At 48.7% G+C, this 26,547-nt stretch overlaps 1 protein-coding gene across 2 annotated transcripts in view; it reads right to left on the reverse strand.

Annotated features, from left to right (window-relative positions):
* SPATA1 (spermatogenesis associated 1) overlaps nucleotides 1-20,655 on the reverse strand; it is a 79,656-nt gene extending 59,001 nt beyond the window's left edge. The window contains exons 1-3 of one of the 2 annotated variants that reach the window (XM_068239135.1): nucleotides 20,272-20,655; nucleotides 12,408-12,514; nucleotides 8,461-8,578 (exon numbers count right to left, since the gene is read on the reverse strand). In XM_068239135.1, the coding sequence (XP_068095236.1) occupies nucleotides 8,461-8,578; nucleotides 12,408-12,514; nucleotides 20,272-20,328 (282 nt within the window). In that variant the 5' untranslated portion in view covers nucleotides 20,329-20,655. Of the gene's footprint in view, nucleotides 1-8,460; nucleotides 8,579-12,407; nucleotides 12,515-17,645; nucleotides 17,842-20,271 lie in introns of those variants that run through there. The other variant, XM_068239137.1, reaches the window with a different exon arrangement.
* Nucleotides 20,656-26,547: the final 5,892 nt, after the last annotated feature.

The raw sequence follows: 26,547 nt of genomic DNA on the forward strand, positions 1-26,547 counted from the left end.
AGCCTACTTGTGACAGCGACAGAAACGGGACAAACAAGAGACAATGCCGAGTGTTTCTCTCAAGCTAAAAGCGAACACGTTGTATTGAGCGCAGGAGATTTGGGTGCAGGCGGCGCCACCATAGACCATAATAGGAGTAACGGCTATAGCGGCGCACAGTGAGTAACTTCGGCATCGTCAGAATACGGAGCTGAAGTTACTTTTAAAACACTGTAATTCGACCGCCAGCAATAGCTGGAAGACAAATTACATAATTCCCCTCCATCCACGTCGACCTGGAGGGGGAATACTAATTAACGCCTGTGATTGCATATGTACTCGCTAAAAGTTGCCATCCGGATATGAGAAAGATTATACCCTCCAATAACCCCCACAAATTACCAGCGGTAACATGTAAGACAAAACATAAAAGGCACATATGCAATTATTTTTTTCTTCTGAGTTATCTCCTAGGAGATAATTTTCATGTTTATCAGGAACCGTCCCCGCGGCAAGCCTGCAGATACGGTTCCCGACTGCGGGTTTTACCAGATTGAGAGGGGAGCAGCCTTATTCGAGCTACAACAAGGCTGTCGCCCCTCAAAGCACTTCTCACTGCCACCACTAGCTGCCGCTAGACATTTCAGCGATTCTCACTCTGCTGTCGAGTGATCTACACGCAGTCCGCGTTTTCGTATTCGGGTCAGCTTTGCGCTTTAGGCTAAATATGGGAACGCCACGCACACACACACAGTACAATCGTACAGTAGCAAGGCACAATTAGGCACTGGATCTTGTAACGCAAGTTACACTGCAGACTCTTCTAGGCTATGAGCGTTAGCTTAGTACAGCAGAAGTCAAACTTATTAAATAACGATTTTAATATTCCAGAAAAAAGTGGAACAATGCAGAAAGTAATATATACAAAAGATTTACAAAAACAAGGTAAAAATTACAAAATAAAAGTTACAAAGTTACACAACAAGACAGGTTGCAGAAATAAAAGGGAAATAAACGTTACCAGCGTATACAGAGCGTTGTTTGTGGGAGAACGCAGCTTCCGACCAGTAGTCGGGGCAGTTCTAGCGTCTTTGCTATCTCCGAGGAGCTACGAGTTGTAAAGGACCTGTGTGGGTTCTTATAGGCCCATTTGGGGCCTGGGGGTACAAGTCCAACCTGCCTCCGAAGGTTTGCACAAAATGCTTGTCATATCCTGTGATATGCAAACTTCAAAGGTTTTTCCTGTCCCACTTTTGATCTTTCAGAGATTTCAAAACACTTCCAGCAGGCTGTCATATGTAAACTTCAAACGTTCCTGTGTTAGCTTCCAACTGTTTAGACTCATTTTAGTCTGGATTGTATTTTGGCTTGTTTACATATACACAAAGTTCAAAGCAAAGCAACATCCAGGACAGAATAGAGGGTCGTTACCTAATTACTTGTATCCAGAGGAACTGAATGCAAATGTAGTGTCATTGACATACAGGCAATCACATTAGCAGGTCCTGCTCTACTGTTCACAATCATTCACCTTCAGATGCAAATGTACTATTCTGGCCTACAGGTCATCCAATAAGCAGCATCCAACTTCCAGAGGAACTGAATACAGAAGCTCAAAGTAGGAGCTTCCCTCAGCCATGAAAAATATGGCTTCTATGTTCTGCATATTACCGTACATATCATCATCATCATCATCATCACATATATCCTCACAATGTTCTCTTTAAAATAACTTAAGCATGTCAGGCCGGTTCACACTCTGTGCTTTGCCCGCGATTGCATTTGGCTCTGCGATTGCGATTTGTGGGCAAAATCTCGCGATTCAGCACGATTTGCGCTTGTGATTCCCATTCAATAGAATAGCAATCACAGAGCAAACGCCCCCAAACTGCTGCATGCAGTTGATATTTTCACACCTTGTCATAAAATACCTTTTAAACCACCAGTGAGCAAAAAAATACTCAAAATAATGTTGATAGTGCTATATCACCAACTTTTAGGTACTTTTTCAATTTTAAAGTGCTTAAATGTTATTTTAAAAAGAATATAAAAATTATCTCCTAGGAGAAAACTCAAAAGAAAAAGTTAAATGCATATGGGCCTTTGTCATAAATTGCCTTTTAAACCACCAGCAAGCAAGAAAATACTTAAAATAGTTTTGATAGTACTTTTTCACCTACTTTAAAGGGAAGGTTCAGGCAGCGCTTAAAAAAAATAAATATCCAAATCCACTTACCTGGGGCTTCCTCCAGCCCGTGGCAGCAAGGCTTTGCCCTCGGCGCCGCTCCGCAGGCTCCCGGTGGTCTCCGGTGGCGAGCCCGACCTGGCCAGGCTGGCTGCCAGGTCGGGCTTCTTCTGTGCTCCACAATGCGTGTCATTGGTGCGCGTTGAAGTCATCCGACGTCCTCCGGGCTGTACTGCGCAGGCGCAGTACTGCGCAGGCGCAGTAGTTCTGCGCCTGCGCAGTACAGCCCGGAGGACGTCGGATGACGTCAGCGCGCACCAATGACACGCATTGTGGAGCACAGAAGAAGCCCGACCTGGCAGCCAGCCTGGCCAGGTCGGGCTCGCCACCGGAGACCACCGGGAGCCTGCGGAGCGGCGCCGAGGGCACAGCCTGGCTGCCACGGGCTGGAGGAAGCCCCAGCTAAGTGGATTTGGATATTTATTTTTTTAAGCGCTGCCTGAACCTTCCCTATAAGATACTTTTTTTAATGTAAAGTACTTAAAGGATACACGAACTGACATGTGACATGATGAAATAGACATGTGTATGTACAGTGCCTAGCGGACAAATGACTATGCTGTGTTCCTTTTTTTCTTTTTCTGCCTGAAAGAGTTAAATATCAGGTATGTAAGTGGCTGACTCAGTCCTGACTCAGACAGGAAGTGACTACAGTGTGACCCTCACTGATAAGATTTCCCCCTTTTTATCTGTTTCTTGCTCTCAGAAGCCATTTTCTGCTAAGAAAGTGTTTTATTGTTGGAATTTCTTATCAGTGAGGGTCACACTGTAGTCACTTCCTGTCTGAGTCAGGACTGAGTCAGCCACTTACATACCTGATATTTAACTCTTTCAGGCAGAAAAAGAAAAAAAAGTAACACAGCATAGTCATTTGTGCGCTAGGCACTGTACATTCACATGTCTATTTCATCATGTCACACGTCACTTCCGGTATCCTTTAAAAAGACTCTGAAGCCTCCTAAATTACCGCTTATTTTAAGCCAGTCTTCTTAAGCATTAATGCCTTCGCTAAAACGCTGCTATCCTGCTAGCAACCACATGGGGTGCATCGGGGGCAAACCCAGGATTTTCAAGGGGGGGATTCCTGAAAGGTCTCTCTCAGCCACGCACAATACAGTATAATAATATGGTAGGACATAATGCTTGGTACACATAATGCAATAATCTGTCCGACTAACAAGATCTGAGAATTATTTCCTAAATGCATGATCTTCTCCTGATCGACAACGGGATCGATCAGGAGCAGTTTGGATACAGATAATAATGAGGACAGCCGACATTGCTAATGAAGGGGAAAGTGAAGGGGAAATGCTCTATACACATGCTGCTGCTACATGCTCTGTACACATGCTGCTGCTCCATGACTCTGTACACACACTGCTGCACCATGCTCTGTACACACGCTGAAGCTCCATGCTCTGTACACACGCTGAAGCTCCATGCTCTGTACACACGCTGCTGCTCCATGCTCTGTATACACGCTGCTGCTCCATGCTCTGTATACACACTGCTGCTCCATGCTCTCTACACACGCTGCTGCTTCATGCTCTGTACACATGCTGCTGCTCCATGCTCTGTATACACACTGCTGCTCCATGCTCTGTATACACACTGCTGCTCCATGCTCTCTACACACGCTGCTGTTTCATGCTCTGTACACACTGCTGCTCCATGTTCTGTACACATGCTGCTGCTCCAAGCTCTGTACACACGCTGCTGCTTCATGCTCTGTACACACGCTGCTGCTCCATGCTCTGTACACAAACTGCTGCTCCATGCTCTGTACACACGCTGCTGCTCCATCCAAAGTCAACTGTAACAGGTAAAGAAAGGGGACAGTGCTGTGAGCTGCAGGGTGCCTGCAGATATTCTGGTGTCTCAACTCGTCCCTGTCCCCAGACACTGCACCGGCCCTAGTCTGGGGGGGGGGGGGGGGGATTCTGGGCAGCTGTAATCCCCCCCCCCTGCGTTTGCCTATGTGCATGTATGTGCACAGAGGATGGAGCCAGCGCCGGACACCGACAGGTAAAGTATTTTTTTTTATAAGAGAATTTTAATTTAAAGATTTTCAACATAAAAAACAGCTCTCAAAAAGGAGCAAGAGCACAAACATAACAGAGAAAACATAAAATTAACCTGGGTGGGTTACAATCCAAGCAGGGGTCGAGTCCTGCGTGGACGCGGGTGAACGGCGTTCACCCACTTTTTCTTCAGAGTGAACGCCGTTCACCCTGGCTTGTGTGGAGGGAGCAGAGCAGAGAAGGCGAGCTATGGGGACAGTGGGGATGGGCGGACATCTCCCTCCCCATCCCTCACCTTTGTGCTCTCCTTCCTGCCTCTCTCCCCTCCAGCGTTGTTAAGTGTCGGGCCGGCGGCGAAAGTGGGCGGAGACTTTCCGCCTTCTTCCAGCCGCAAGGGACGCTCCGCTCTGTGTGCGGCTAGAAGACCAGACTAGCCGCACACAGAGCGGAGCGTCCCTTGCGTCTGGAACGAGGTAAGTCTCCGCCCACTTTTGCCGCCGGCCCGACACTTAACAACGCTGGAGGGGAGAGAGGCAGGAAGGGGAGCACAAAGGTGAGGGATGGGGGGGGGGGGGAGATGTCCGCCCATCCCCACTGTCCCCATAGCTCGCCTTCTCTGCTCTGCTCCCTCCGGGTGGGGGGCTGGGGGCACACCTGGGTAACCTGGGCACATATACCCCTGCCTACATATACTGGGGACATATACACCTGCCTACCTATACTGGGGACATATACACCTGCCTACCTATACTGGGGACATATACACCTGCCTACATATACTGGGGACATATACACCTGCCTACATATACTGGGGCCCTATACACTTGCCTACATATACTGGGGACATATACACCTGCCTACATATACTGGGGACATATACACCTGCCTACAAATACTGGGGACATACACCCCTGGCTACCTGGGCACATATACACCTGCCTACATATACTGGGGACATATACCCCTGCCTACATATACTGGGGACATATACACCTGCCTACATATACTGGGGACATATACCCCTGCCTACATATACTGGGGACATATACCCCTGGCTACCTGGGCACATATACCCCTGCCTACATATACTGGGGACATATACACCTGCCTACATATACTGGGCACATATACCCCTGCCTACATATACTGGGCATATATACCCCTGCCTACATATACTGGGCATATATACCCCTGGCTACATATACTGGGCACATATACCCCTGCCTACATATACTGGGCATATATACCCCTGGCTACATATACTGGGCATATATACCCCTGGCTACATATACTGGGCATATATACCCCTGGCAACATATACTGGGCATATATACCCCTGGCAACATATACTGGGCATATATACCCCTGGCTACATATACTGGGCATATATACCCCTGGCTACATATACTGGGCATATATACCCCTGGTGACATATACTGGGCATATATACCCCTGGCTATATATACTGGGCACATATACCCCTGGCTATATATACTGGGCACATATACCCCTGGCTATATATACTGGGCACATATACCCCTGACTACATATACTGGGGACATATCCCACTGGCTACATATACTGGGCACATATACCCCTGACTACATATACTGGGCACATATACCCCTGACTACATATACTGGGCACATATACCCCTGACTACATATACTGGGCACATATACCCCTGACTACATATACTGGACACATATACCCCTGGCTACATATACTTGGCACATATACCCCTGGCTACATATACTGGGCAACTATACCTCTGGCTACATATACTGGGGACTACTATACTCATGGCTACTTATACTGGGGACACCTATAGACCTGGCTACCTATGCTGGGGGTACCTATTTTGGGGGAACTGCTGTCAGATTATCTGCATTTTTGTGGAACCGCTGTTATGTATTTTGGGGAACAGCTGCCAAATTATGTGTATGTTAGGGGAACGGCTGCTGCCAAATTACGTGTATTTTAGGGAACTGCTGCCAGATTGTGTATGTTTGGGGGACCACTACTGCCAGATTATATGTCCTTTGAGTGTTACGTGTATTTTGGGTGATCCGCTGCCAGGTTTCGCGTATTTTGGGGAACTGCTTCCAAATTATGTGTATGTTGGTGGAATTGCTGCTGCCACATTGTCTATTTTGGGGGAACCACTTCCATATTATCTGTATTTTGGAGGAACTTCTACCAGATTATGTGTCTTTTTGGTGAAATGCTGTCAGATTACATCTATTTTTGGGGGATACACTACGGCAGAGCTCAAACTTCCTCGGCAGACCTTTTACATCACTGCTAAGGTCATGTATATTTGGCCCCACCCATGACCACGCCCACGGTGTGCTTGACCACGCCCATTTTGGCACTACGCGCGGTGCAGGAATTCTCCGAGTGAGTCCACTCACTTCTTTTCCCAGGACTAGACCCCTGAATCCAAGTATCAATAATTAAATTGAAAGTATCACATACCAGTTGTTATGGACAAACAGGTAATATCTACAGCATATATAAACCAAGAGAATATATGTAGGCAGCATAATGTACGTTTTAGACAGGTAAAGTATACTGCACTGGGGGGGCACATTTTACAACAGGGGGACAGCAGCAGCAAGGCAACGGATGTGGCATCACAAGGCCGATTCCCAAGAGATTTCATGCTGAAATCAATTGGGAATAGGCTGCAGTGAATGGCCAGGCATTAGATCTCTCTCCAATCAGATTCGATGAGAGAGAGATCTGTCTCTTGGTCGAATTAATGGACACCTTTACACTTGAGTGCCTCAGTCTATGGCCCATATGCAATTCACTTTTTCACCTGAGTTTTCTCCTAGGAGATAATTTTTAATTTTCAATTTAAAATAACTTTCCAGCACTTTTCAACTAAAAAAGTACCCAAAAGAAGTTGAAAAAGTACTATCAAAATTATTATGAGCATTTTCTTGCTTTCTGGTGGCTTAAAGGGCATTTTATTGGCAATTTTAAAAATGTCAACTTGGAGAAAACTAAGGAGGAAAAGTGAATTACATATGGCCCCTGGAGATTGATTCACTAAACCATGATAACTCAAAGATCACACCTTATGAAAAGATATCACACCTTATCAAAGATATCACACCTTATCAAAGTTAACACGCCTTATCAGAGTGGCATAGCAAGTGCTACAAACTTACGTCTGCTAATTGGCAATGGCACTCGTCCTGCCCTGAGCCCCTGCGGGTTCGTAGCGCTCGCTATGCTACTCTGATAAGGCGTGTTCACTTTGATAAGGTGTGCTATCTTTTCATAAGGTGTGATACTTGCTGCCAGCAGTATAGTGTGCGCTCCTAAAGAGGAACTCCAGTGAAAATAATGTAATAAAAAAAGTGCTTCATTTTTACAATAATTATGTATAAAAATGGTTTAGTCAGTATTTGCCCATTATAAAAGCTTTCCTCTCCCTGATTTACATTCTGACATTTATCACATGGTGAAATTTTAACTGCTGGCAGGTGATGTCACTGGAAGTAGCTGCTGCTTGCTTTTTTTTTGGCAGTTGGAAACAGCTGTAAACAGCTATTTCCCACAATGCAACGAGGTTCACAGACAGGAAACTGTGAGGACAATGGCCCTCACAGTTTCCTGTGGGAGGGGTTTCACCACAATATCAGCCATACAGAGCCCCCTGATGATCCGTTTGAGACAAGGAATAGATTTCTCATGTAAACGGGGATATCAGCTACTGATTGGGATAAAGTTTATTTCTTGTTCACGGTTTCTCTTTAATGTGCACTGCGACACTTGACTAGCGCGGCCACTACTACGTCAATTAACATAGTAGCGGCCGTGCTAGTAAGTAAAGTATCACGGTCGCTATGCTGCACTACTCTGCATACTTTACAAGGAGTGCGCACACCTTTAGAGCGCACGCTAAACGACTGGCAGCGCACGTAGGTCTTCAATGATCCTCGTGCTGAAGAGCACAATATACATTGATGAATCAACCCCCAACACCTCTTGACATATTCTTATCCTGGTGTTATAATATATTGCACTATTGGCTCCTGCTATCTTGTCTCCCTTGTGTTTTCTTTGTCTATATAGTGCCTTGACCCACCTTCTCCACACTTTGGAGAAACTGTCAGTACATGACTTGTGCATGGAGTAATAATAATAATCCCATGTGTACCATCCTGGCCCAAAACGGTGGAACAAAAAAGAAACACTTACAACAGCCAGGCTGCTTCCAACACATTTCAGGAAAACAAATTTCTCTGTTAAAGCATCTTCCCCCAGGAAGTCAGACAGGCACTCCCGCAGGGTCTGCAGCCTCAGGTCAGGTGGCACCCTGGAAAAAGAGATACAACAGGAATACTACTGTGATAATACTACTTATTATCGAATCTGATGAAAATTGGTGCCACCATGAGTATGCCCGATCGACAATCCGACCAATCTCAGGCCAAAATTGGTTGCGTCCATCCATCGGACATGCTGGGAAATGCCTACGGCCTACTGACATTTAAATTGCTACATAATCTGGGCCCTGCCTGGATACATGAAAGAAATGTTACAGCTGCGTAGCACTCCCTGCAACCTCAGATGCACAGGTTCTAATAATGTAGTCATACCCAGAGTCCACCTGGAAACTTTTGTTCCCAGAGCCTTCTGTCATGCTGCTCAGGGGCGTAACTACAGGGGATACAACCCCTTCAGCCGCAGGGGGCCCGGGGCTCCTCTAGGGCCCACTTGCCATGTGGGGGCTGAGCGCTGCCGCCCGCCCGATTGTGGGACCCCCCAGGCCGCGCCAGTTCATTACCCGCAGCCCGGAGTCTCCCGGGAGGCAGAGCAGGGCTACGGGAAGATGGTGTCCGAAGCCCTGTACTGGAGACTATTTGTGTCTCCAGTACAGGGCTTCGGGCGCCATCTTCCCGTAGCCCTGCTCTCTACTTGTTAGCTTGGGAGATTTGCTGCAGGAGCATCGCCCGAGGGAGCTGCGCGCCGGAGGCCAGCTGAGAGAGGAGACTTCTGCCAGGTGAGTGAATTGTTTTTTTTACAGGTGCATTTTTTTCTTTTGACTGCTGCCTACATTACGATTATTTTCTGGTGACTGCTGCCCACTTTACGATTATTTTCTGGTGACTGCTGCCTACTTTACGATTATTTTCGGGTGACTGCTGCCGCTTTACAATTATTTTCTGGTGACTGCTGCCCGCTTTACGATTATTTTCTGGTGCATTGCTGCCCGCTTTATGATTTCTGGTGAAATGCTGCAAACTTTATGATTAATTTCTGGTGAAATGCTGCCCACTTTATGATTATTTTCTGGTGAAACGCTGCCCACTTTACGATTAATTTCTGGTGAAATATTGCTGCATTACGATTATTTTATGGTGAAACGCTGCCGCATTACGATTATTTGACACCTATGGGGGGGCCCCAGTGATTTCAAGTTACGCCCCGATGCTGCTTCTACGTTATGGAACTCCTTACCTCAGCAGATCCATCTTTGGACGTGTTTGAATCCAGACTGAAACCCCACCTGTTCAGTTTGCTATTTTTGCCATTTGCAGAAATATAATTTTTGTTGTGTTAATACTTCATCCTACTACCAATGACTGAATCTGAGAGAGCCTAAGTGTTTTGAGTCCTATAGGAATAAAGCGCAATAAAAATGTTATTGTTGTTGTTATCTCGAGCCGAAATGCTCATTGGGTATGCGGTGGTAATAGTGCACGCTATGACGGAAATCCACGGCCACTTCCCCCACCTAATGTTTTATGTCAAATGGTGCCCATGCAGTTATACTTCACCTGTCCTGCATTCACACTGAGTGTCCATGTCCTATTTTCACATTTAGGCCCCATGAGACTACCAGCATATAGCACATGGGCGCATGTGTGACATCATATACTGGCCCTACGTGCTGAAACACCAGGGCGCAAATGTGAACGTACAGCATGGAAACTCAAAGGGCTGTCCCCCAACACTCAAGAGTCCTGCAGATCAGAGGGGATCTGAAGAGAGTAGAGCAGCGCACAGTAACTTCCAATGCAGAAAATAAGCAATTACCTCACTTCTACATCTGAAGTGTACTCTGTTGTCACTGTGTCGCTCTCGCTTATGTTCACGTTGCCGCTGATATGAGCTGAGAGGGAGGCAGCGGTGGCCATACAAGTCCCGGGCAGAGAGGCCCTGGCAGCATTGGAGGCCCCTACTTTGGGTGAGGCCCCAAGTGGCTGCTTGGTTCAACTGGGCAAAACAGCAGAAATGGCCACCTGCTTGCCATGGCCCGCCTCCCACTCAGCAGCCACTAATTAGGCCACGGGGTGACCACAGAGGTTCGGGGGGAAAAAAAACATCGAGGATGGGGGCGGAGTTCCTGTCATTAATTAATTATGGGGAAGCGGGTGAGTAATTAACTCTACCTAGATCCTGACAGCAGTAATGTCAACTGTCCACTTTGCAAGCCCTCTTTGTGTGCGCTTCTCCACAAATGAATGCAAGAGCCTTGACCAGGAGCATCCTGGACATGTGTGGTTACAAATGTTTGCAAACCATGCATGCCCAGAATGCTTTCAGCCTTGGTTGGTGTACTACAGCCGAAAAAGACTGGACAAAGAAGGCATCTTGGTTCGACTACTACCCCCTTGAATAGGAAGGGCATAAGTACAACATGGAGGGGGAGGCTGAGTGTTTGGGGACATGAAGAAGCCCCGTGTCACGAAAGAGCCGTGAGAAAAGAGAGCGCAATCGCAATCGGTTTGCTGCACCGATTGCTGTTGACATGCCAGATCAGAATCTTATGTCTATGGATACCAGGCAGTCAAGCCTGGGGGTCTCTGTTGTCTTCATAGTTGTGGCAGAGCTCTTTTCATGAGAGACAAGTATGCTCTCTGATAAGGCCTGTGTGGTTAATTAACTTGTTTAAAAGAAGTCCCTTTCCTGGCCAGTGACACCGAGGTGTGAAAGCTCTTCAGCAGTAAGCCCCAAATGGCAAGTGTTACTGCCTTTTGAAGAGACAGGATAAACTCAGCATGAGACCAGACTGCCTGACTCCGTCAGAAGTAGAGAGAAAATGAATGCTGTATATGATCTTTTGCCTATTTATGGAATACCGTATCTAGGATAGTTATGAGAGTTGTATCATTGGGTTTGTAGTGTCTTGCTGAACCTTTTGATACCAGTCTTGAGGGGCAAGGGGTACGCTACAACCAAGTTATTAGACTTCTCAGGAACTGGACCCTCTACCCTAATCAAGTGTAATGTCATAGGAATTGTCATTAACTTGAGGAATGTTAATCTGTTATCAGCGCAACTGTGCCATTTATTGGTTTTGAATTACAGCGTTTAATAAGATTAAACCTAAATCTCTCTCCGAGGGAATGAACTGTGATTGGTTTGTGAACCGGAAGGGGCTGGCTTTGTTCCACCCCAAAACTAGCTTCCATAAAACCAGGGTGCATACAGGGAGGGCTTTCCTCCAAATTCCATCTTCATGTGAGCCTGCCGCTGCTATGAGGAAGAGTAGCCATCTTGTCTGAACTTGGCTCCTGAACTGAAACAAAGAACTGCACATGTTTTCCCAGAAAGGGCATATTCCCACATGAACTTCAGTATTTTCTTCCATTTTTATTTTCATTCTGGCTACTAATGTCTCTATAATTGTTGATTTTAATGATTTTCTGTTTATATTAATTATTTATATTGCCTCTTTAATAAACGACGCTAACGTCATTTATTTGTTCAGCTACCCTGCTATTCAGCCACACAAACTGAACCCTGGCTTCTGAAGAGTCGCTACTATTGTTGATAGCTAGATAAAATAGCGTGTGTTTAACCGTTTTATTTGCAGGTCTAGAATCAGCCAGTCAGTGGGTTCCTCTGTCCCATTAGAACAGAGGTGGTGGCAGTTATACCCTGAAATAGTGTGTAAGTTGTATTACCGTAACTCACAAGCTCCCTCCTAGTCGGTCTGCTGCTAAAATCCCAGCGGTTTCTGCGCACCGATTGCAACCACAGATTGCATGGTCTGTGAGCTGAAACCGATTGGAAGGCATTGTGCGGCCTGGCCACTAGGGTTACACCCCAGGCATGACAACCTTGTAAATTCTGAGTTCAGGTACCCATTAAGTAAAGTATATTAAGTTTACTAAAGAAAGGGCCATTGTCCTTACCTTATGAATCCAAGTGAAATGAACTTCCAGATCACATCGATGGGCACTTTATTCAGCTTGGGATTCCAGAGTTCCTCCGGCACAAGGTAGACATGAAGCTCTATCAGCTGGAATTAGAAAATACACCTCATTACATATCAACCATCTAGCCAGCTACCTTTTGCCCTATTCACAGTGCCAACCATCCATCAGACTTTAAGACAAACCAGGAACCCAGGGCAGTTTCTAGGCTAAATTGCACTCATGGCGAGGGAGTAAAAATTGCGCAAGCCCATCCCCCCAAACCCCGCCCCCCCTTCCCCTGTGAACTCGCGAACCCTTACTCTTTAGGGACAGTCACACAGACACAGGTCACAAGTAGATCTGCCTACTTACTAGTGACCAGCCGCTCATCCAGGAGGAAGCAGGGACCAGGAAAACACACAGGCGAAGAGAGCCCGGAAAGCCGACTCCTCCATGGGCACCGCGCACTGACAGCCTGCAGTACCGCTACAGGACATCAGGTGTCATCACGCGGTGGTGACGTGATGATGACTTGATGTCTGACGCAGGCAGCACAGGAGGAGTCAAGGAAGGTGATCTCGCTGGTAATCTTCTTTCTTCTGTCATTTGACTGCACCGTGCGTCACCAGTTCCCTAGCGGTTATGTCCTTCTGCCGGTCTGCGCCCAGGGCGGTCACCCTGCCAGCACTGCCGAAGAAGAGGCCCTGCAGGCAGAGCCGGATTAAGGCTAAATGGGGCCCTAAGCAAAGTAACTGATTTGGGCCCCCCCATCATGTCGTAATAGAATCAGAAGATGCAGATGCACAGCAACATGCCGCACACACCGGGGCAGCCGAGCTACTGGTTGCTATGGGCAACAGCCCGCTTTCCTCTGTGAGTGCACAATGCAGGGAATAGCAGCGGCAAAATGCAGAGTGAAAGATGACATTTGTACTCAGGGGCTGGGGCACCCCTGTGAAGAGGGCGCCAGATATCACAGCAGCAGCACTTTCACCCTGCATCTCCAGCCTGGCAATAGCAGAAAGCTCTGGACACCGCCAAACCGGAAGCCGTTCCCCAGACAGAATTACATAACCACCCCCACCACCGAACAACCGATTTCCTCCCAAACTAGACAGCCACCATGCAGCCTCCATCCCAGTGAATTCGATAGTCCAGCAGAGAAGGCAGCCGCAGCGGGGGAGAATGACAGCACCAGATGACTCACATTCACCTATTGCGATCCAAGTAGAGGTCCCGTCATCCGGAGCCCATCTGTCTCCTCTAGAGTGCTGCCGCTCTGTTACTACTACTATTACTACTTCCTACACTTCCTGTCTGATCTGAGAATCAGGAAATTCAGAGCGAGCGGCAGCACTGTAGAAGAGACAGATGGGTTTCAGATGATGGGATCTCTATCGCTTGGATCATGGATAGTTGAGTGAGCGTTTGCCATCTGCTGCTATCATTCTTGCTGCAGCTGTGGTTCTCTGTGGGAAGGGAGGGAGGAGTGGGCAGTGGCAGAGCGCACAGTAGAAGGAGCTGGCTCTGAAGACAATCAGCAGCGCACGGCATCATTTGACAAGACAAGACAAGACAAATAACATTTATATTGCGCTTTTCTCTTGGCGGACTCAAAGCGCCAGAGCTGCAGCCACTACAACGCGCCCTATAGGCAGTAGCAGTGTTAGAGAGACTTGCCTAAGGTCTCCTACTGAATAGGTGCTAGCTTACTGAACAGGCAGAGCCGAGATTCGAACCCTGGTCTCCTGTGTCAGAGGCAGAGCCCTTAAAGGGACTCCGAGCAGTGCCTGTGGGTATGCCTTTAAGCATACCCACAACTAATTAATTACATCCTCACACCTACCAGCATGATGTTTGTAATTATATCCTCCTGGGTTCCTTATATTTCATTGCATTGTGCTGAATCAAGCTGCCGACTTTGGAGAAAAGTCGTCCTGTGTAATACAATGTAACTATGGAAAGATGCATATCATTTTGAAGCTCTCTTTCTCCTCTTTCCAATGATAGATAAACTGCCACCCTATGCCTTTTAGTTTTCACTATTTTCGTGATTTCCACGATGGCCGCGATTTCGATCGCGAAAATAGCGAAAACTAAAAGACATAGGGCCTCGGTTTATATATCATTGGAAAGAGGAGAAAGAGAGCTTTAAAATGATATGCATCTTTCCATAGTTACTGCACTGCTCAGAGTCCCTTTAACCATTATACCATCCAGCCACCGCTGACAGGATGGTGAGGGCTGGTTTATGTGCTGATGGGGCCCCTTTGACTCTGAATGGGGGCCCCAAGCGACTGCTTTTGTTGCCTGGTCAGTAATCCGGCCCTGCCTGCAGGGACCCAACGCTGAAAGGCTGTGCTTTCCACTATGCCACCCTAAAATCCCTCATTCATGCCCTACACATTGTACCAATGCTTATATTGCACTGCAGAAGGCCAAAGCAGCCTGGAACAGCTGAGTTCAAATTGCATTTTATGGCTTATGCATACCGACCTACCTACATCTCTGACCTAGTCAATAGATACCACCTGGACGCCAGCTTTGCTCCTCCAATGACTCCTTGAAGAGGCTGTGCAAATGGACAAAGCATGCAGCCTTCACAGAAGAGCGGGGAGTTGCAAAGCTGCAAATGAAGGGGGGGGGGGGGGGGGGGCAAAGAAGCTGATGGCCCAAAAATTTATGGAGCCACCTTATATTTATTTGTCAGTTCAGGTGTGCTTTAAGATTACCCAGGGCCGGATTTGTACTTTTCAGTGCCCTAGGCCCCACTTTCTCCAACCGCCCCCCCCCCCCCCCCCCCCCCCAAGTCTAAGTAGAGCTTGCACATGTGCAATTTATTAGGCCTCTTGCACACTAAATGCGATTCCGATATTTTATTCGATCTGATTGGTTCCAATTAAAAAAGCACTGCATGCTGCTACGTTTTTTAATCTGAATCAAAAAACAGAATTGCATGTGTGCAAGAGGCCTAAACATGATTCCCAGAGCAATCACAATTCGGCCCAGCAGCCATTGAATGCGATTGCTCTGAAAATGCTGCATGCAGAGTGATCACAACGCTGCTAGTGAAATCACCTCTACAGAGATCACAGCTGCAGGGCTTTACCGATCACATAACATCTGCAATATTATATTCGGCATTAAACAGTTAACAATCCCAAAATAATCTACCGTAGTTGTGTTGAAAGTTAAAATTACAGACAATAAACATTACTTTTACAACACAGCACAGAGCACACACACAGAATTGTTAACACACTTTTATAACAAAAGAGAGTTTTCGTACACTCTGAGTGACAAGGCTGGAGTATACAGTAAAGGCCCGCTCCCACTGTGAGATTTTTCTCTGACGACCATCTATTTTTTCTGCGATGAGCGATTGTTTTGGCGATCTCACGATATGGGTACAAGAGCGCGATTACACAAACAACGTTTGACAATGTGCAACAATAATGACAACAATGTCACGATGAATCAGATGTTTAAGATCCCCGATGACTCCCACACAAAGTACCACAATTGTTTAACCTCCTGTTCACGTATCTGGGTAGGAAGATGGATCGGGGAACTCGTTAGTCGCTGTTAAGTTCCCCCATCCATCTTCAGGTGAGTATACAGCTTAAAGAGACTCAGAGTTGAGTCAAGTGGCCTCCAGCCCCATAAGCACGGATGTACCCTCGCTGTCCTCTTTAGTGCCTCCGGTGTCTCCGGTATACGGCTCAGTGACATCAGCAGGGGCCTTCTGCGCATGCATGGACCTTCTACGCATGCATGGACCTTCTACGCAAGCGCAAAAGGCCTGGCTGAGCCGCGCACCAGGAGTTGATTGCGGCTGAATGGAGGATTCAGTGAGGACTGCGGGAGGAGGGCGAAGGACACAGCCATGCTTATGGGGCTGTAAGAAGCCCCGGGTAAAAAAAAAAAGCCCACTTAACTAATCTCTGAGTCTCTTTAAGGTACTTTCACATGGGTGTGTTGGGATGCAGCATAACAGCTGCTCTGTAACGCAGCTCACCAAACTGCAATGCACTACCTATGCTACATTCACAGTGTGGTGGGTATGTTGCGGTACAGTGGAGAGCGGCATGGTAACAAACTATATGCCTTTAACAGTTACGGAGAAGCATACTTTTCATTGACGCTGTGCTTCACTGTATGTAATGCGACATACAGCACGGTGACGTAGTGGTTAGCGCGCCGCTCTCGCCTTGCAGTGCTGGGTTCACGGTTCGTATCCCAGCCATAGCACTATCTGCAAGGAGTTTGTATGTTCTCCCCGTGTCTGCGTGGGTTTCCTCCGGGAACTCCGGTTTCCTCCCGCGCGTACATTTGAAATCGGCACCGGTAGACTTGGGCGCAGGATACAGCGGTATATAGCTGATCCTGCTTCTGCACAAGTCCGGGCCGATTTAATTACTATTCCCCCTCCAGGCCGACATGGATAGTAGGGGAATGAAATAATTCGGCTTCCAGCGATTGCTGGAGGCCGAATTATTCTGTTTTTAAGCAACTTCGGCTCTGTCTTCTGACGGAGCCGACGTTACTCACTGAGCGCTGCAATAGGAGTGATCCCTATTGAAGTCTATGAAGGCGCCGGCTGCGCCCAAATCTAGCAGCGCTGAAAAGCACTGCTCCACCTCCCGCATCCCAAAAACATACAGATAAATTAATTGGCTTCCCCCTAAATTGGCTCTAGACTACAATAAATACATTACACAATACATACAGACATATGACTATGGTGGGGACTAGATTGTGAGCCCCTCTGAGGGACGGTTAGTGACAAGCGTGGAGTCATTTTACCTATCTATTGCGTTGCATTCCTGCTGCTACAGTGAACGCAACGCAACTCCTACTGTGAACAGAACATAGCTTGGGCTGGAACACTGGGATCATTTAGTGAACAACTAACTGGACTGTACATGAAAGACAGATGCGTCCACCTCTCACTTCCCTTCCCCTGCAGCTTTCATACTGTGTTCTCAGGTACACACAGTAACGGAATGCAGAGGACAGAGACACTTTGAAGGACAGTCCCTGCTCTAGATTAGATGGCACAATGCAAGAAGGGGAGGAGGGAACGAGCAGGACTTTAACAGAATCTTGCTGGTGGGGGAGAAGACTGGCAGACGCTGTCCGTGCAGAAAGGCAGCCCTCCAGCAATTAGAACAACAATAAATCTAGCAGCGCCCACAGAACTTGGTAGCAGATCAGCTGATCCACCATAATTACCTGTCTGTGTAATGACATCTGTTTCCTTCTCATCTTCAAGTCTCCCGCCGCTGTTCTGCTCTCTGCCCAGTGTCAGATGGGGAGGGGCGGAATGAGTCAGAGCACACAGCGTGCATGTTATGAGAGAGACTCAAGAAGCAGCAGGACCTCCGTGCACTGCACAGATAGATAATTATAAACCAGCTGACCTCCTGTCAGCTACAACTCCGCCCCAGCTCAAGCCCCGCCCTAGTCCCCGGCCTATTTGACCTGCCCACAAATCCGGCCCTGAGATTACCACAACTTTTCCTCCACATGGAGGAATTTATAGGATGGGAATAAGGTTTAAAGTCACATAAGGACATTTTTTTGAAGCCGAGCAGTACACACAGATCTGTACAGTTTTGAAAGAGGGAAAAATGAGGAAGGAAGAGGGGATTTGATTTCAAAAAGCGGGACTGTTCCTCTGAAAAGGGGACAGCTGGGAGCTATGGATAGGTGTGCTATAAACCAGCGGTCTGGATTTACAACCATAAACTACGGAGCAGGTTAGATACAGTTGTGTAGCAATAGGGGATGCATTCAGTGACACCAGGAAGGCTGGATATGTGGGCCCCATGGGGGACTCTGCTCCATTTGTTGCATTTGGTATTTACTAGTGCTGCAGTGGCAATGATCACCTCTATATGTGCTTCAAATAGTGCTAATCATTAACCTCCATGGCGATATTATTCCTTCTGATTTTAGGGTCTAAAAGCGGTACAATTTTTTCATGTGCTTTAAGACCCTAAAAGTATGAAAAAATCAGACCACAAGAGATTCTGCAGCAGCCCCAGCACTTACCTCCTTGGGTTACAGCGCTGCAGTTTACCCTCCGTCCTCCGGGTGGCACTGTAACCCTATAGTGAGATTGTCACATCATGACGACAGAAGGCGATCTCACCAGGGGGACGCAGAGCCTCGAAGAAGCATGGCGTCCGACATCGGGATCCCCCAGGAGGCGAGTTGAAGCGCCCCCTGCGCATTGCTCTGCATAGAACCTCCGGCGGCTACCCAGAGTGTAGGTCGGGGTTACCGCTTTGAGGTGCGGTTTTCCGCCCGGACTGTAGCTCGAGGTTACCGCCAAGGAGGTTAACCAGGGGTGTTTCTAGCCTTTTTGTCACTCAAGTAAGAAATCCTGTCCCCCCCTTCCCCCCAGAAGAAAAAAAACACATACCCACACACTAGAGAATATAAACCATGAGCCGTATTGGGTGGATGCAGAAATCAGGGAGTCCCTGAGATACAAACAACCCGCTGATCCTGTTGTATTTCTTTGCACACATCCTTCCTGCACTACCCCAGCTTAGTGTGTAAGAGCGACGCACACACAGCTGGATCATCCACAAGGCAACATAGGCAGGTGCTTATGGCCTGGAGAGAGTCCAGGGGCCCGGTTTATGCTAGCCCCCAACAAATCTTGCCAAAAAAGCTAGGTGGCCATCAAGGGTGGGCCCAAAGTCGTTGCTTGCCTAGGGCCCCATTTCACTTAATCCATCTCTGGACGCACAGGGGGCAGAGGTGGCACTGGGGGACTGAAGGAGGCACAAATGGCGACAGACGGAGGCACAAAGGGGACAGAAGGAGGGACAGAGGGACACATAGGGGGCAGAGGTGGCACGGGGGGGACTGAAGGAGGGACAAATAGGGACAGAAGGCGGCACAAAGGGGACAGAAAGAGGGACAGAGGGACACATAGGGGAAAGAGGTGGCACGGGGGACTGAAGGAGGCACAAATGGGGACAGAAGGAGGCACAAACACCTGTGGGGGAATGACTTCAATCTGGAGGCATGGCCTAGTTTGGGGCAGGGCTTAAACAGAGGCATGGTGCCCCCAGGACCAATGGCACGACAGGCAGTGGCCTGGAATGCCTATGCCTAAAAATGCCCGTAATCAACAAACCATTCCTTTTCCTCAAACACAATGCCGGTCTTTGAAAAGCTGGTTTTGGGGTCCGTATCATGTGATTTACACATACAGTGCTGGGTGAAGGGGGCACAGTGTAAAGTTTGCATTGGAGCCCATGAATCTGCAGCTATACCACAAGTTGAATGCGTAGTGGCTGGATGATGTACAGGTTAAGGGCTCTGCCTCTGACACAGGGGACCAGGGTTTGAACCAGTGGCGTAGCTAAGGAGCTGTGAGCCCTGATGCAAGCTTTACAATGGGGCCCCCAAGCACTCTATACATAACAATTGATATGTTGCACCAAAACCTGCCAATGACAACTACAGTGTCAGAGGTGCAAGAAGGGGATGGGAACAGTTTGTTACTGATTACCACCATTTAAAGTATCTATAGAAGTGATTATTATGAGCACAGGACCAATAGAGAGCTAATACTGCAGTTGAGGGGGGGGGGGGGGCCCGATGGGCCCCAAAGGCCTCGATGCGGTCGCAACCTCTGCAACTCCTATTGCTACGCCCCTGGTTTGAACCTTGGCTCTTCCTGTTCAGTAATCCAGCCCCTATCCAGTAAGGAGACCTTGGGCAAGACTCCCTAACACTGCTACTGCCTATAGAGCGCACCCTAGTGGCTGCAGCTCTGTTACTTTAAGTCCACCAGGAGGAAAGCGTGATATAAATGTTCTGTGCCATTCAGTCTTACCCCTGCTGTGGACGGCCGTGTCTCTGTCATTGGGGTTTGAACCTGGTAGCTGTCCATGGTGAGGGAAATCCTGCCGTCACTCCTGGCATTCCGGTACGAATGAATTGCCTGACCGATGATGTTTTAGTCCCGGGTCTGAGGGGTGATCTGGCTTCATCCACTCCACGCTGCTATGAAAGCTTTCAGCTGAGTCCCTGTACTTGGCTGACACACCCTAAACACACAGGCATTGTCAGGAATGGAACGGTGGCTACAGTCTTGTTTCATCACAGCTCCAGATAAGCTTTGTTTTGTTGTGTGTGAGGTTAGCAAAGGTGATTCTGTAGTCAGGAAACAGCTCTGTCCAGTTCCTGTGTCTGTTAATAGCAGGTTCCCAATTCTCATTCAGACTATTCCAAAAAAAGAACATAAGCCGCAATAGAAATACAACACAGAGTGCTATTTATAGAGTACAAAGAGCATTAAAGGACAACTGAAGCAAAAGGGATATGGAGGATGCCATACTTATTTCCTATTATGTAATACCAGTTCAACCCCAATTACTCAATATTGTGGACCGAATCAGTGTCACGACATGACCGTCAGATTGCTCTTTCAATTGTTTACCAGATAAAATCGGTTAGAAATGGTGGAAAATCTCAGATGCCAAAGATGTCAATAGGGTGGGTGGCCAGCATTATCCCTCAATGCAGATTGGCACTGCCCAGGACAACTAAACCCACAGGCGTGGGGCTCTACTGCTTAGACAATACCAACCAACACAGTTTTTGGTAAAAAAAAAAAAAACATACTACCAGATCCAGGGGTGAAGGGTTGTAGCAACAAATGGCAAAGAGTGGGCCGAAAAGATGCAGAGCCAGCCCACTGAGAGCTGGAGAAGGGGCACTCCTAACATCATGGGGGGGGGGGGGTTGCAGGAGTGCCTTTCCTTCCAGGGACACCCCTTTCCCTGTTAGTAACTTTTCCTCCTGTACACATCACTATGTACTGATCTGTACCACGCTTGTAATGCTTGGGGGGGGGGGTATATTTCTGAGTCAGCGTGTGTGCTCAAGACTGGAGGGCTCGCTCTTCACCTGCTGACCCTGCCTGGCACGCCACTAGCTGACCCTCAACCTGTCCCTGCCTGGCACACCACTAGCTGGCCACAGAAAGCAGACCTACCACCGAGAGCAACAAGACTATGTAGCTGGGTAATGGAAGAGGCTATACAGGTTGTTACAGGAGTAATGAACAAGGAAGCAAGATTGCCCAGAGCAACTGCAGCTCTGGACTTCTGACTCCACCACAAATAACAACACACAATGGTTGCGCAGTGCGATCCCACACTGCCTATGATCTGAGTAACAAGACAAACAACGGACAGACAGACTGACTGGCTGTTGTCCAGGGCGGCTGCCGCCTGAGCCTTTGGCTAAGTAACAAGACAGACAACAGAAAGACAGACAGAATGCTTGCAAGACTAATAGCTACCCTAGTGATAGCAAGCATCTGTACTGATACAAAACAAGACAAACAGGTTGGAGCGTAATTAATAGCAACCACAGCCCATAGTTACTTCCTCAGGAACAGAGCAAGCAGGATAACTACCAGTCACCAACGTGGTGAAGGCAGTCACCAGCTAGCAGGGCGATTAATGGCCCATACTCACGAGGGACTTTTGTCGCCTCAACACGCGGTGCGCGCGTGTTGCGGCGACAGGTCGCCCGTGAGTATGGGCCGTTGCACGCGCGCGCACCCCGAACTGTCGCCCGTCGCTCTTGTCGCCATGCGATTGAAAGTTTCAATCGCATGGCAACAGTCGCGGCCGCACCTCCGCCGCAACTGTCGCTAGTCCGCGTGAGTACGCGGACTAGCGACAGCAACCTCCATAGAGGTAAATGGAGTTTCCGGCGGGGGGAGGAGGAACGTCGGCGACAGCTTCCGTCTCGCCGCTGGTCCCTCTTCCGCGTGTGTACGCGGAGGGACCTGGAGAGAAGCTGTCGCCGGCCTGTCGCTAGCACGCTCACGTGTGCTGGCGACAGGCCACTTCTGCAGCCCGTGAGTACGGGCCATAAGACTCCACTGCAACCCCCGCGAGAGCAATGACCGTCTAGACAGGCAAAGTAATACAAAACAAGTTAATACAAAATACAACTTTTTCACAGCATGCACCCAGCGACAACTAAGCAGGGCCGGTCCTGGACTTTCTGCTGCCTGAGGCAAAGATCGTAAAGGCGCCCCCCCCCCCCCAATATTTCTACATAACATGAGCGGCGGCCGGCGGCAGCCAGCCAGCCTTATCATCATCAACGACACGTCGGCGGCGCTCGCTGCTCAGTGACTGACCGTGACAATCAGCCGCAGCCAGGGCAGCAGAGTGGGCGGCAGCCGCCGCCATCAAATCAGCAGGCTTAGGCACTAGGCAGCGTCACCAGCATGCAGCCTTGGAGGAGACAGGAGAGGCTGCAGAGCTCGGAGTCGTCGGACTCGGAGTCCAGCGGCAACAGTGCAGTTTCTAGGCTAAAATGCACCCAGGGCGAGGGTGTAAAAATTGCGCCCCCCCCCCCGGTATAGGTAACCAGCTATAGGTCCCCCCCGAGTATAGGTGGCCAGGCATGGGTGAGCCAGTAAAGTTGCCCCCAGTATAGGTTAGCCAGGTAGTTGCCTCCAGTATAGGTAGCCAGTATAGTTGCCCCCAGTATGTTAGATAGGCAGGCCCCCCCCCGGTATAAGTTAGATAAGTAGGTGCCCCCAGTATAGGTTAGCTAGGTAGGTGCCTCCAATATAGGTAGCCAGTATAGTTGCCCCCAGCATAGGTTAGATAGGTAGGTACCCCCAGTATAGGTTAGTTAGGTAGGTGCCCCCAGTATAGGTAGCCAGTATAGCTGCCACCTGTATAGGCTAGCTAGGTAGGTAGGTGCCCCCAATACAGGTTAGATAAGTGCCCCCAGTATAGGTTAGATAGGTAGCTTCCCCCCAGTATAGGTTAGATTAGGTCGCTGCCCTTCAGTATAGGTTAGATTAGGTAGGTGCCCCCAGTACAGGTTAGATTAGGTAGGTGCCCCCAGTATAGATTAGATAGGTAGCTGCCCCCAGCATAGGTTAGACAGGTAGCTGCCCCCCAGCATAGGTTAGATAGGTAGCTGCCCCCCAGTATAGGTTAGATAGGTAGCTGCCCCCCAGTACAGGTTAGATTAGGTAGGTGCCCCCCAGTATAGGATAGATAGGTAGCTGCCCCCAGTACAGGTTAGATTAGGTAGGTGCCCCCCAGTATAGGATAGATAGGTAGCTGCCCCCAGTATAGGTTAGATAGGTAGCTGCCCCCCAGTATAGGTTAGATAGGTAGCTGCCCCCCAGTACAGGTTAGATTAGGTAGGTGCCCCCCAGTATAGGATAGATAGGTAGCTGCCCCCAGTATAGGTTAGATAGGTAGCTGCCCCCCAGTATAGGTTAGATAGGTGGCTGCCCCCCAGTACAGGTTAGATTAGGTAGGTGCCCCCCAGTATAGGATAGATAGGTAGCTGCCCCCAGTACAGGTTAGATTAGGTAGGTGCCCCCAGTATAGATTAGATAGGTAGCTGCCCCCAGCATAGGTTAGACAGGTAGCTGCCCCCCAGCATAGGTTAGATAGGTAGCTGCCCCCCAGTATAGGTTAGATAGGTAGCTGCCCCCCAGTACAGGTTAGATTAGGTAGGTGCCCCCCAGTATAGGATAGATAGGTAGCTGCCCCCAGTACGGGTTAGATTAGGTAGGTGCCCCCCAGTATATGATAGACAGGTAGCTGCCCCCAGTATAGGTTAGATAGGTAGCTGCCCCCCAGTATAGGATAGATAGGTAGCTGCCCCCCAGTACAGGTTAGATTAGGTAGGTGCCCCCCAGTATAGGATAGATAGGTAGGTGCCCCCAGTACAGGTTAGATTAGGTAGGTGCCCCCCAGTATAGGATAGATAGGTAGCTGCCCCCAGTATAGGTTAGATAGGTAGCTGCCCCCCAATGTAGATTAGATAGGTAGCTGCCCCCCAGTGTAGGTTAGATAGGTAGCTGCCCCCCAGTATAGGATAGATAGGTAGCTGCCCCCCAGTATAGGTTAGATAGGTAGCTGCCCCCCAGTATAGGTTAGATAGGTAGCTGCCCCCCAGTATAGGATAGATAGGTAGCTGGCCCCCAGTATAGGTTAGATTAGGTAGGTGCCCCCCAGTATAGGATAGATAGGTAGCTGCCCCTAGTACAGGTTAGATTAGGTAGGTGCCCCCCAGTATAGGATAGATAGGTAGCTGCCCCCAAAACAGGTTAGATTAGGTAGGTGCCCCCCAGTATAGGATAGATAGGTAGCTGCCCCCAAAACAGGTTAGATTAGGTAGGTGCCCCCCAGTATAGGATAGATAGGTAGCTGCCCCCAAAACAGGTTAGATTAGGTAGGTGCCCCCCAGTATAGGATAGATAGGTAGCTGCCCCCAAAACAGGTTAGATTAGGTAGGTGCCCCCCAGTATAGGATAGATAGGTAGCTGCCCCTAGTACAGGTTAGATTAGGTAGGTGCCCCCCAGTATAGGATAGATAGGTAGCTTGCCCAGGTAGGTGCCCCCTCATAATGGCGGAGGGGGGAGCCGGAGCCGCGGGGAGGGCAGCCCGACCTCTCCCTCCCTCTCCCCGGGCCGCCCTCCATGCTCCCCCCTCGGACTTTAGGCAGCAGAGTTAGCGCGCAGGGAAGCGCTGCTGTACAGAGCCTGTTACTCACCTCCCTGGATCCGATCGCCGCTCCCGCCCTGCTGGTCTCCTCTCTGCCTAGCCGGCTGATACACACGCGGCTGCTTCCTGTGTAAACAGGAAGCAGCCGCGTGTGTATCAGCGGCTACATTGCAGAGAGGAGACCAGCAGGGCGGGAGCGGCGATCGGATCCAGGGAGGTGAGTAACAGGCTCTGTACAGCAGCGCTTCCCTGCGCGCTAACTCTGCTGCCTAAAGTCCGAGGGGGAGCATGGAGGGCGGCCCGGGGAGAGGGAGGGAGAGGTCGGGCTGCCCTCACCGCGGCTCTGGCTCCTGCCGCTCAGACAGTCACACAGCCACTTCATCTGGTGCCGCCCCTCCACTTGCTGCCGCCTGAGGAACCCGCCTCACCCCGCCTCATGGGCGGGCCGGCCCAACAACTAAGGTAGCTGTACGCTATGTCAGGCGGAGTCTGAAATGGGAGGCAGACCTTTATGTGGACATCAGCCAATGGAAGCAGGCATGCAAATTCCCACACAACTGAATGGTAATTACTCAACCCTGAGCTAGCCTCATTAAAAGCTGCTACCTGACTGTGAATGAAAAGGACTCTCATAACAAATACATGCAATATTAGGCAACAACATGCATGTAAGAAATCCAGGGCTATCTGGCTGCGGTTCAACTGCAGCAAGAAATAGGAGGAATCATAACAGTATCCTGAGCTGGCCTGAACTGCAGAGTGATTGCAAATGATAGGCCTCAATTCACTAAGCTTATCTCCTGTCTTTAATAACTCTTCTAGAGTTGTTACCATGGTGATAAGGCATGTAGTATTCAGGAAACATTTTACCTCAGGCAAACCTAAAGTTAACTCTTCTGTCTTTAAATTAACTCTCCAATCCTTAAAATAACTCCAGAGTTAAAGACAGGCTGTTAATTAACTGCATGTGAAAATAACTACAGAGGAGGTAAATTAACTACAGAGGAGGTAAATTAACTACAGGAGAGGTAACTTAAGGAATGAAGAGGTAAGATAACTCTCTCACGTGTGGAGGTAAGTTTTCTCTTGCTTTATTATCTCTAGCATGATCTTAGTGAATTGAGGCCTTTAGACTTATTGCGAATGCGCAACCGAATGCCAGCAGATAAGTCAGAACTGCCCGGTTGAAGTTCCACTGCAACCGACAAAACATGCTAGAGGAGAGATCCTGACAACGCTGTCATGTACCCCCTCCCCGAATCTGTCTGGGGTGGAACAGCGCGGACAGAGGTGTGGCATAAACATGCCTCTTCTTCCCATCTGCCTCTCCTTAGGTCCACTTTAAATCCCTTCCTGTCCAGAAAGGAAGTGAGGAAATGAGGTCAAGAGTTTTCATGCTGAAATCTATTGGAAATCTGTCTGCAGTGTGTGGGCAGGCAATCTCTAAACAGATCTGATCAAGGAGGGATCTATTGGATCGTTGATCTGGTGGCAGATCGACAGGTGTATGGCCACCTTTAATCTGGCCTTGTCCAATCGTGTTTGATGTCCTTCAGACACAAACACATCTTGGTGGCCGTCTTACAGATACAACTCACCGCGAGTT

This window comes from Hyperolius riggenbachi, chromosome 6 (genome assembly GCF_040937935.1).
Source record: "Hyperolius riggenbachi isolate aHypRig1 chromosome 6, aHypRig1.pri, whole genome shotgun sequence".
Taxonomy (NCBI): Eukaryota; Metazoa; Chordata; class Amphibia; order Anura; family Hyperoliidae; genus Hyperolius; species Hyperolius riggenbachi.